This window comes from Varanus komodoensis, unplaced genomic scaffold (assembly GCF_004798865.1).
Source record: "Varanus komodoensis strain SLA01 unplaced genomic scaffold, ASM479886v1 scaffold1, whole genome shotgun sequence".
Taxonomy (NCBI): Eukaryota; Metazoa; Chordata; class Lepidosauria; order Squamata; family Varanidae; genus Varanus; species Varanus komodoensis.
This window is the reverse complement of record NW_025335268.1, coordinates 37053303-37065787: the sequence shown is the minus strand read 5'-3', so window position 1 is coordinate 37065787 and position 12485 is coordinate 37053303. Positions and strand designations below refer to the sequence as shown.

The window sequence follows — 12485 nt, the reverse complement described above, 5'->3', positions numbered from 1 at the left end:
AATTCACAAAATAATCAACCGACAAACTAATAATTAAAGTCTCCAAAGATCTTAAAATCACAGATAGCTAGAATTAATTTGACAGTCTATTCATTTCAGCATCTTCCATGCTTGACTGAGATGTTGACTAAGCTGTCAGCAATTTTACAATATAATCCTACAGAAGCCAACTCAGAAATAAATGTACTGACCTGGTTCACACCACATAACAACCCATTGAGGGTAACTAGGGTAATAATAGGGTGGATTATTTTTTTAGGAAAAAGCCACACTGATAAACCATGACTTGTCCTGTGAGTTGTTTATACCTTGCTGGGTTGTACAGTGTGATCCAGACCCAGGAGACCAATTTAATCATGGGCTGTGGGGATTGTCTAGCAAGCCACTCAGCAAGAGTGACAAAACTCACTGCCACCACTCATGAGTTGGCCCATGGTCCCACCAGTGAATGCCCCTCAGCTGATGCCTAAGTGGCATTTTGGAGCAACCATCACTGGCTTGCCAGCAAATATTCTGAGAAGAATCAAAAAGGTAGGTGAGCATTTTCCCTTCTTGAAAGAGCTGGGCATTTAGAGAAGTGTTGAGAAATTGGAAGACACAGAAAGTTAAAGAATCATGTTGTTAAGGGAGAGATATTGCCTTTCTTCAGTGCACCTACTTTTGCCACTTTTTCCCTTTTAGGAGAGTGTTTCCATTGACAACTGGGCAATTGGTCCATGGCAACTATGCGCAGAGCAGCTTACGCAGCTCTGTGTGCTTATTTACTCCACTTTGCTATTTTCTTTGACATGGAAACAGGCAAGGAAAAGGACAAAGGAGACTGCACATATTGCATAGCCACAAGTGAACACCGATGCCCTTACAAAAGATCAACAGAACAGGTAAATAAATAAGAGCAAAGCTGCACTATTTTCAGGTGTTGGGGGGAAATATTACACAGCTGCATTTCTGGGGCTCTTAAAGAGCAGTTGTGAACTAAAAGGGGTTGCAATCAGAGTAGGGGAGGGGAGATAAATGGGTTCTTCTGTGAAGGACACGGGTATGCGCTGAAGCAGCCGGAGGACTGAGGGGGACAGAGGAGAACAACCCATGGTAAGTTCAAATGTCTGTTCTGTGTATCATGGGCTGCTCTGAGAGCAACAGCTCACCATAGCTTATTCACTTGGGTAGCTTAGTATGATGGGCAAGCCCATCCAGTGTCTTCAGTGCTACTTACTTCCATGTAAGTTCACGGAAGATTATGGCTTTACTGTAAAAGAGGGAAATGTGATGTCAACTCTAGCTTGAAATCTATGTCGTAAGGACAACGGTGCATCATGGTCACCATGCTGATGAATAAGCATCCTAAAGTTTTGTCACAGGTTTTACACATCCACGGGGTTTAAAACTTGCCACATCATGGCAGGAAACAGCTCTTTTTCCCGCTTGGTAGCCAACCTAGTCACCCCAGGCAAATGCACTGGTGGTTTGCTCTGCCGTATGCTAACACCAATTTGCTGGCTTGTTTGTTTGGAGAAGTTGCAGACGGCCCTTTCACCCAAAACAAAATTCATCTCAGGGTAGCACAGAGGAAAATGTTGATTCTGCAATGCAGTGAAGCATATTATAAGACACAGAAACATATGCAACATTGAAAGATGTAACTTCAACCCATTGAAAATGCAGCACTTAAAATGCCCTTGCTGCTCTTCAGCAGTCCAACCAGCCAGAGAAACTTCTGTGTCAAGTCACACATTGCGCAGTGACTTGTTTCCTGATGACGAGCAACCGGACATATGAAATGTTTTCCCCATGGAAACTATATTTGCTTACCGGGGTAAGAGAACTGACTCTGTGGTGCTTGTCCTTTAATGCGTATTTCACACACATGTCACATGTTCCATGCCATACATTTCCTGGCAAGTAGAAATGTTTTGACTTAGCACTTTAAAGAATGCTGTGCATGGCAAAAATTTCCAAGGAGGCCAGCATGCCATCCAAACATTCCCTGTTAATTCCTGGCAGGCCTCCCCTGCAAGGGTATTCCAAGAGAATCAACACATTGGCACTCTCCTGGTCTCTTTCTGGATGGGCATCATCCATCAAGTTGGTCAGAACCATTTCAGTGCTGAGCTGTAGCCTGCATCTGAACTGAAGTGGGACTCAATAATGCGCTTCACTCAACAGGACCTGGTGTAGGGTTAGCACTGCCAGCACCTTCCCAAGCACCTGATCCCAGAAATCCTGGCAGCCGGGCACGGATTTCTTCAGAAGTGGCTTCACTACCAGTCAGTGCTCCAGGTGCTTCTTTCTGAAGGGGATGTTTGCAACTGGGTGACAATGGGAATAATAATTTCAGTGTTATAATGTCCAGTAAAGATTAGTTAAGAAGCCATCTCAGCACCACTTCCCGGGCAGCTGGAAACATTCTTTGGAAATACCCATTGACTTGATGTGAAAAGCCAAGGTCCGGGGGACGCCGCGGCCAGACTGCAGGCCCACCATCGCCATCTTGCCAGCAAGTTTCTCCGCAGCTGCCCTTGCCCCCCTCCCTCGCCGGCGTGGGTGGCAGCTGCACCGGATTGGGGGCAGGGCGTGGGGAGGGGCTGCCAGCTTAACTCACCGGACGCGGCCGGGGCTGGCGGCACCGTTTGGGCCCGTTCGGGGCCATTCAGGGGCTGGGCTGGCCATAGATTTTGGCTGGGGGAGTTTGTATTGGGTGGTTAGTGGGTTTAGGGTTTTATTGTATTTTCAATTTGTATTTTAGCTTGATTTTTTAATGGATTCACTCCTGGCTACTGCCATGATGTTACCTGGGGAGCACGTGGGCACTACCATTGGGGTGGTCTTGGGCAATGGTCGTTATAGCATTGGGGGTTTAACGTGTCAGCATAGAAGAAGGAGGGACAGATGGTTGACACCTGGTCCCCCTTCTGGTTATTCCCCCAGCCGGAGGGTTCCAGGTAGGCTTATCAACCGCCCTTTGGGCCTGACTGTGCTGTTGCTTAATGCCAGGTCAGTCCACAACAAAACATCCCTCATCCACGACTTAATTGTGAATGAGGGGACCGACCTGGCTTGCATAACAGAGACCTGGGCGGGAGAGGGGGGGTGTCCCTCTCTCAACTGTGCCCACCCGGGTATCTGGTCCAGCACCGACCATGCCCGGAGGGGTGGGGGGTTGATTTAATTTATCGAGCCTCCATCTCCCTCACGGGGCTTCCTGTTGTCTCAAGACCGGGTCTAGAGTGCCTCTATTTGGTGTTGGGTGACCAAGACAGATTGGGGATTCTGTTGGTGTACTGTGCACCCTTCTGTCCAACAGACCCCCTACCTGAGTTGACAGAGATCGTCTCAGACCTCGTGTTGAGGACCCCCAGGATGTTGGTCCTGGGGGACTTCAATCTCCATGCCGAGACTGTTCTGACCGGGGCAGCTCAGGACTTCATGGCCTCCATGATGGCCATGGGGCTGTCTCAACATGTCATAGGCCCAACCCATGAACGTGGACACACACGGGACCTGGTTTTCTTGACAGGGCAGGAAGAGGGGGATCTGAGGGTGAGGAATCTGTGTCTGGCTCCCCTGTCATGGTCAGATCACTTCCTCGTGAGGTTTGAGCTCGATAGCGGCCTTTCCCTCTGTAAGGGTGCGAACCCTATTGTGTTGCTCTGCCCTTGGAGCCGGATGGATCCGGATGGATTCCTGAAGGCTCTGGGGGAGTTCCCGGTTGATAAGGCTGGTGCTCCTGTCGATGCTCTGGTCGAACTGTGGAATGGGGAAATGACCAGAGCTATTGACAGATCGCTCCTAAGCGTCCTCTCCCACCTGGCAGTTCATCCCCCTGATATACACCTGAAGTACGGGTGATGAAGCGGGTTGGGAGACGTCTAGAGCATAGGTGGAGGAAATCATGGGATGAATCTGACCGAACACACTTGTGAGCTCACTATTGAGCCTATGCTGTGGCGGTGAGGGCGGCAAAGAAGAAATTCTTCTCCACTTCCATTGCCTCCTCACAATGCCATCCAGCAGAGCTCTTTCGGGTGGTACAGGGGCTGGTACATCCAGGCCCTAAGAAAGATCCTGTACCACCCTTGACAGCCTGCTGTGACGACCTTGCCAAGCATTTTAAGGAGAAAATCGCTCAGATTCATCATGAGCTGGACTCCACTAGTGATTCAGAGCCCTCAGGGGAGGTGCCAATGTTGCCATCTGGTCCAACATTGTTGGATGAGCTTCAGTTATTGCGGCCTGATGATGTGGACAAGGTGCTTAGACAAGTACATCCCACTACCTGTTTACCTGTTTACTGGACCCTTGCCCATCATGGCTACTGAACAAAGCCAAACACGGGATTGGTGCCTGGATCCTGGAGGTCATCAACGCCTCTCTGAGGGATGGCCGGGTACCTGCCCTCTAAAGGAGGTGGTAGTCCGGCCAGTCCTAAAGAAGGCATCCCTGGATCCAGAGATGGCCACCAATTATAGACTGGTGGCCAACATCCCATTTCTGAGTAAAGTGTTAGAACGGGTGGTGGCGGGACAACTCCAAGCACTCTTGGATGAGACTGATTATCTGGACCCATTTCAGTCCAGCTTAAGACCCGGGTATGGTACTGAATCTGCCTTGGTCACCCTGTATGATGTCCTGTGCAGGGAGAGAGACAGGGGGAGTGCATCCCTGTTGGTCCTCCTGGACCTCTCAGCGACTTTCGATACCATCGACCATGGTATCCTTCTGGATAGGCTAGCGGGATTAGGAGTTGGAGGCACTGTTTTGCAGTGGTTCCGCTCCTTCCAGAAGGTGGTGCTGAGGGACTATGGCTCTGCACCATATGGAGTTCCACAGGGATCCATTTTGTCCCCCTTGCTATTTAACATCTACATGGGAGAGGTCATCAGGAGGTGTGGGCTGTGGAATTATCAGTACGCTGATGATACCCAGCTCTACCTCTTGTTTTCAACCAACCCAGGTGAGGCAGTGGCTATACTGAACCGGCGCCTGGCCGAGGTAATGGGCTGGAAGAGGGCCAATAAACTGAAGTTCAATCCAGACAAGACGGAGGTCCTGTTGGTGGGTGGTTCGGGCTCCTGGGTAGGTGACTTGGACCTTGTCCTGAATGGGGTTGCACTCCCTCTAAAGGACAGGGTCCGCAGCTTGGGAGTGCTCCTCGACCCAGAGCTGTCTTTGGAAGCTCAAGTGGCTGTGGTGGTGAGGAGCACTTTCCTTCAGCTTTGGCTAATCCATCAGCTGTGTCCCTACCTGGAGGACGATTGCCTGGCGATAGTGACACATGCATTGGTTACTTCCCGATTGGACTTCTGTAACGCGCTCTATGTGGGGCTGTCCTTGAAGATAGTCCAGATACTTCAGATGGTGCAAAATAAAGCAGCCAGGTTGCTGATGGGGGCTGGGCGTTATTCTCACATAACCCCAGTCCTCTACTAGCTTCACTGGCTCCCCATCGAAGTCCAGGCCCAATTCAAGGTGCTGGTTATCACCTACAAAGCCCTTAACGGCTTGGGACCTGGATATCTAAAGGAACGCCTGCTTCCATATTTGCCCTCCCGCCCCTTGAGTTCGGCGGCAGAGGCCCTCCTCTGGGAACCCTCTGTGAAAGATATTAGGAGGGTGAGTACCCAGAGGAGGGCTTTCTCTGCAGTGGTGCCCCACTTATGGAATGCACTCCCTAGAGAGGTCTGCCTGGCGCCGTTGTTATTTGTTTTTCGGCACCAGGACAAGACCTTTTTATTTAAATGATATTTTAATAATTGTTAATATTATTTATTGGTTTAAAATTTTATAGCCAGGGTGTATCCAGATTTTATATGTATCTTTTTATATGATTGTTTATTTATTATGTTGGAAGCCGTCCCGAGGCTTATGTGAATGGGACGGCATACAAAAACTCCAAATAAATAAATAAATAAATAAAAGGTGGGGAAGGTCAAGGAGAGTGGTGGTTTGGCAAAGCAACCCAAGCACCTAGTCCATTTCCTCAGGCTGCAAGAAGGGTGACCAACGCCAGAGAACTGGACCCAAAAGGACTGCAGACACTTCCTCTAGAACTTTATCAATGATGGCACGTAGATCAGAAGGAATACAAGGCGGTTACCCTTGACATGGGTAGCAGATTTGCCACAGCAGGTCTGCGAGGCTTCCAGGAAACCCTTCCTAGAGTCTAGACATACGAGCCCCTTCTCCACTCAGAAATGCTCTGCCACATGGCTAAATGGCTGAGGATGGAGTGGATGCAAAGAAAGAAGATTACTTCATAGCCATCAGGGCCACGAAGAAGGCAGTGCTGGGAATGAGAGGAGCAGTTGTTCTTGGTGCATGTTCCCAGGTCACACCAGGACAGCTGGGAAACTGGGCCTGAGGCACGGAGATGGAAGAACCGAAGAAGTGAATCTCAAGAGCACCCTCTCCAGGTGTTCAGGAAGACTGTGAAAAGCCAGGATTTAAAGCTGTCAGGAAGGGGCGTGGGACAGCTGCTTTAGGAGCCAGGCGGTATGACACCTGACCCCATGACAGAGTGTCAGGAGAGAAGGCCTCCCCCACTTGAGGGTCAACATACAGAGAAGAGGCTGGTCCACTTCCAAGAAGAGGGGGAAGGGCAACCAGATAGAGGCTTCTCAGAAGCAGTTGCTGGATTGGCTTTGTGCATGCTCAGAGAGCCATGCTTCGTTGGTTGTTCTTCCTGGAAGTGCACTGGAGAATAAAGAGCTTATTGGCAAAGAATGTTCTGTTGCTTCAGAAGTGCAAAGCTGGCACGCAACACACAGCAGCATGCTCATTCCTGTGTTCAGTCACTGTTGCTACGTGACTTGCACGGTCTGCAGCCAAGCCGTCATCCTGTCGGTTCCCTTGTCCAAGTTCTTTAGTAAACCAGGAAGCTGATGGGGCCTTAGAGTGCAGAAAGGGGCACTGGGGAGGGGGAATGTTAACGGCACTGTCTCCTCCGTGCCCAGTGTTAGTTGTGTGCATGCTATTCCGCATTCAGCTAGAAGTGGCACCACCATAGGAAAGCATCAGCAGGGGAAGGAATATATTTGGGGGCAGAAGGTATATGCTAAAGGGTCAGAACTCTCAATGAACTACAGAACTCCATGCAACATCTCATTGCAGTAGATTAAATAATCCTTGGGAGGGGAGGAAGAGAGAAACACCCTGACACAACCTTTGTAATGCTGTCCTTCGGACCTTGTCCAAATGGACTTGAGACAGCACATGCCAGGAATGAAGCTCCTAATTTGGCTTGTCTCTATTAGAACATTTCATTACAATAGCCTTTCAGTTCCAGCAAGAAATTAGTTTGGAAGGCGAACGGAACAAAGCATCCAATTCCCGTCAAAGCAGGAGACATTTCACATTATACGTATAAATGAAATGTTGCACATTAATCTCAGCTTTTCAACCATCATTTCTAAGAGACAATAGGTTTCAGACCATCCTGGAGGAGACGAACATTATAAAACAACATTCCGACCTTGAAGCTGTTATGCAGAAGTCACCAAATCATCTCTCATTTTTGGATCTCACATAAACTGATGGCCTGCTAGAGAAGCATTTCAGGACAAGGGTGAGAGATCACATGTTTGATTCTTGGCCATGTCAAAAAGACCCTACATGGGGACAGGTAGCATGTCAACGAGAGAGCTTCCAGACAAGCAATCTCCAGGAGCTGGTGGCTTTTGTGTGCAGAAAAGGTTTTGCAGAAAACACTGCTTGAAGAAGCCTGAGGAAAGCTATTCTGTGTGATTTTCTAGACATAATAAAGCCATCACATATGAAGCAGTACTTCTTGAAAGAGAGAGAGAGATTGAGCTTCAGTCTCACTAACACAAGTATTCTTGCTGTATGGAACATTTATATACTATTTCTGCACTGAGATCTACTGTGTATTTATACTGATTCCCTAGGAAAATTCTTTTATTCATTTGCTTTGCTTCCCCTTTCCTCTAAAAAAATGAGCTTGAAGCTATTTACAATCGTAAGAAATTTTAAAGGTACATCCAAACGTAGTACAAACACATTTAAAAACAGAGCAGTGACAAAATAAAAACAGCACCCAACCCAGCAGACCAACATAAGTAAGTAAATAAATAAGATGACCAAGTCATGCACGAATAGAAGAGTCCTGGCTGCAGACACCCTTAGCAAATAGCCTCACCTACTGAAAGATTTCTAGATCTTCTACAACCCGCATTGACTAGCTGTTACCAAAGCTATAGTCCCCATTAGGTGTTTTGAAAGCTTTCCAAATGACTCAGTGGGCAGTATGAACACAGCAAAGTTTTCATACCCTGCACTTATTCTGCAAGTAATTGTTTCCCCAAATGAAAAATACTATTTTTTCAATTAGCATTAATGTTTGATACTTACAAAAGCTTTGTCATCAGCTGCCATGCACAGTATTGAAACTGATGGGGAATCTGGAAAAGAAGATACGTAATTACATTTCAAATAAGAAAAACCCTAGCAAAGCATTCCTAATTAAGCAATCTCATATAACAATTACTCTGGGACAGAAAGATACTGAGACTGTACAGGAGGAATAGCATTGTATCCTGCACTCAACCCCACCCTGGAGAACAGAAGAAAATCACAACAAAGAAAATGGCATTAGGTCCCAGATGGGGATGCCAGAGGTGGATTTCGATCAACCCAAAGATTCTGCAGTGGACCAGATCTTTTCAAGCTCCATGGACTTATGGACTCTTTTTAATTTGGAGGGGAATTTGCACATATGTACATCAGCACTAATGCACACTTGCATAAGTGGCTATTAGTACAAAAGTGCACTTTCAAACAGGAATGAAAATCATGTACCCACCTCCAAAAAAAAATCTTAGCTTGTAAAAGGAGTGGACAGTGAAGCAACAAACAGATGGAACAGCTTCACAAAGCCATGCACAGCAGCCCTGGAAACACCACCAAAGCCCCTGAGTCAGGGACCGTGTCAGCAAGGACACCCACACTGAGAGAGCCCTTGGTCTCACAATTAGAAGGACACCCTCCGGCACAAAAAATCATATGCAACAACACCACCGTGCGGCCAATCCATGGATCCCAGTGGCAGAGCCAGCAGTGGCCCCACGGATGCCAGGCTCCTGACCTCCCCAGGCAGGGCTTCTGATCTCCTTATGCCATCCACGTTCATTTGGAGCACAATTCCCCAAGAGAAGCAAGGGTGGACCACATGGCCCAGTACTCATGGGAGAGTTTTGTCCTTTGCCCAGGAGCCTGCAGATGGCACCCATAGGCCTCCTGGGGCAGAGCATTGCCAGTGTCTGGAGCAGGAACGACCCCTGGCCATGTGCAGGCCTCTCTGCTCCTCCCCTTCCTGCCGGATCAAAGCCACCTTCCCAGCAACTGCATCTCATTCATCCGGCAGCAGGAGCCACCTCACGTGAGGTCTGTCCCAGTGGAGTCCATGCTGTGCCTTGACACCTGCCTCAGAGTCCCATCTGGAGGCCAGCCAAAACCTGGCTAGGAATCTAATCTTCCCAATGTTTTAAGCAAATGGAAGGACCTCAGCCTGGATTGTGTCTGCAGTCCTGGGAGGTCTTGCTTTTAACCTGTTTCCCTGCACCATTCACCCCTGAGGAACCAGATATTCGCTGCCAATAGTATATTTGAGGAGTACATTGCAACTGAGGGGTAAGAGAATGGTTTTCAATGGAAAGAGTGGATGGGGAGAATGGGTTGAAAGCCCTGGTCCCAATTTAGATGGCTAACCGTGGCCTCAATACAGATTGAGAATCCCAAACACAAGATTCCCCACCACCACCCCACAAAAAAATGAGTTGGCTCTAAGATTTCGAAACAGCAACTAGGCAGCCTGCTTTAGCAGCCTCTTTGCTTCCCACAGGCTCTGCAGGTATACTTTTGAATAAAATGGATATTACAATGTCAAGAACATCCTTGTGAATTCAAAGGAAATTCAGCTTTTCACCACTCAGGAAAGCGGGGAGTGTGTAACAGTAAGAAGCTTAGTGAACAGCTAAAAGGGATGAAAGGTGAGAAAGAAGGCACTCATCTCCCTTTCCAATTGACTGTCTTTTAACCAGCTCATGTGACAAAAAGTTCACCACTGGAAATCTGCAAATCACTGCAAATTAAACATGCCACCCATCATAGGATTTATCCTGGAGAAAGGTCTTTTCGGAGATTGCGGCAGACATTTTGAAAAATCTGAGATAAGTATGCAAAAAAGCATCGCTGTGATGTGGGCATAGAATAGCTTTTAACTTGCATGTTTATTTAAACCCTTGTTTGAAGCGTGTTTATGTGCTTTCTTGTTGCTTTCTCCCTTTTTTAGCCCTAGAACCCCTACATATGGTGCAGAGCTGCAACACGTTGGATTACTTTGAAAAATAAAACCATATTTTGTTCAACATCCTGAGACTTTTCCTCTTTTTTCCATCAGAAGATGTGCAGGGCAATTTAAGGAGCCCCACTTTTAGGCTGCAGTACTAACTGAAGACTAACTTGCAGACCTAACATGCCTTTTTCTCTCTCGACAAAGCCCTCCTATCTCCCATAAGGAGCCTAAACACCAGCTACAATGCCGGGTATTCTTTCAACCCAACATGAGGCAAAATAGAAACACAGCGCAGATGTATTTCCACTCCCACCTCCATGAAATTCGACATTTCTTCTCCACTGATGTCTGTGAACACCTCCCCCTGGAAGGCCCTTTTAGAAAGCTTCTAGGGAGCTTTCTACACTGGGCATTTATTGTGCGCCTGTGATTTATCACTCAGAGAAGTTTGCAGGCCCGTTCCCCCCACACTGCCTCCTCCCAGGACTTCTTCCGTGTTTTCCAGTCATGCTTGTGCATTTTAGAGCGAGGATAACACAGCATTTTCCTGGATGACACCATTCTTTACCATGGAAGCCTTGAATAAAATTTAAATTCCTCTTGATGCCACAGCACCACCTTGTGTTGGGCAGTGGGACATACAGAAGGCTAGAAAGGAGAGTATTGTTATTATGGTGGGAAAGGGTTTTGTTTTTTGTTTTTTTTTCCAGCAAAGAAAATGAAAAAAACAGGCTCAGTACAGCCTTGTGTTAAATGTCACATGTACAGAAGCCCTTTCCAAAAACCAGGAAGTAACCTATGCAGAATGAGGGCTTTTTCTTATGGGGCTGTTAGGGAGCCGTACTCATCCTATGAAGTGTATTTTTCCTTGAGATTTTTTTTCAGTATCAACAAACTTTGGGGTTACCCTGACTATGCTGATTCCTCTCTCCCCTCATGCCCCCATGCTTTTTTAGCTCCAGTACCAGCAGTATTAGTCTGTGATAGTATTGTATACAAGCACAGCCTAAGACAGTCTGTTTATGATTAGTATTACATCACATTTACAGGCTTCTTCCTCTTGCCAGGTTTACAAGGTCCTCCTCTCCATATTATCCTCATAACAACAACCCTGTGAGGTAGGTCAGGCAGAGAGAGCGACTGAGCCAAAGTCCTCAGTGGGCTGCATAGCTGAGCGGGGACTAGAACCCGGACCTCGCAAGCCTCAGTCGTACATTCCTGCCACTTCGCCACTGTCTAGCTTTATGGCTTACAAAAGTACATGCGCTCTGCTGAGTTAAAACACGGCAGGCAAAGCACACGGGCAGGCTGGGGGCGGGGAATTAAGAAGTAGGAGATTAAAATGAAGCTCCACAATCCATATTTAGGTAATTACAGAAGTGATTTGATTTTTGGAGCTTCACAGCCTCCATATGGTATTCTCGGGACATCAGAGCACCTACTGGGGCCTCTGAAAGAGATGGCTGGCATAACTGCTCACAGCTGCAGCTATTAGAAAACACCCGACACATTTTATGGAGAGAATAATCTCACTGTGGAGAAGCATGCATGCTACATAAATGTTGCAGTTTTCCAAAACGAAAAAGCAACAGTTTTCTTGGCTTGATTTTTTTTTTAAAAAACCAAAAACACTTTATGTCATTTAGAAAGTATGGATAAATTGTCCACTGGAGAAGAGTTTTGCAAATAATCTGGCCTGACAGAAAAACGAACAAGTGGGTTGTATATCAAATCAAGCCAGAACTATACCTAGGAGCAAAAAATGACAAAACTGAAGCTGTCTTCATGATAAAGCAAAACTCCCTGGGAAAGTCTATTCTGCTAGGGAAAGTTGAAGGCAGAAGAAGAAAAGGACGATCCACTGTGCCATGGTTTGACTCCATAAAGGAAGCCACAGCCAGGTTTTTAGAGGAGCTGAGCAAGGCTGTCATTCTGGAGGGCTTTCATTCATGGGGTTGCCATGAGTCAGGGACAACTTGAGAGCATGTTACAACAACAACAAAATTTCATCATTGTTCATTTGCAACTGTAGGCATATCTGATTGTGAAGGTTGCCAAGTAGAGAGTTGATCTTACTTTAATACTAAAAAGCTATTAACCATATCAATATCATATATTGCTGCCTATAAAAGAGTGATATTTTGTAATAATAAATAATACAAAGAGTTGTATGGAT

The 12485-nt window shown here is 46.9% G+C and overlaps 1 protein-coding gene across 3 annotated transcripts in view; it reads right to left on the bottom strand.

Moving 5' to 3' along the window:
- Positions 1-12485, bottom strand: part of IPCEF1 (interaction protein for cytohesin exchange factors 1) — an 87526-nt gene that overhangs the window by 29395 nt on the left and 45646 nt on the right. For all 3 annotated transcript variants that reach the window (XM_044422497.1, XM_044422492.1, XM_044422506.1), the window contains exon 2: positions 8368-8417. In XM_044422497.1, coding sequence (XP_044278432.1) covers positions 8368-8391 — 24 coding nt within the window. In that variant the 5' untranslated portion in view covers positions 8392-8417. The remainder of the gene's footprint in view (positions 1-8367; positions 8418-12485) is intronic.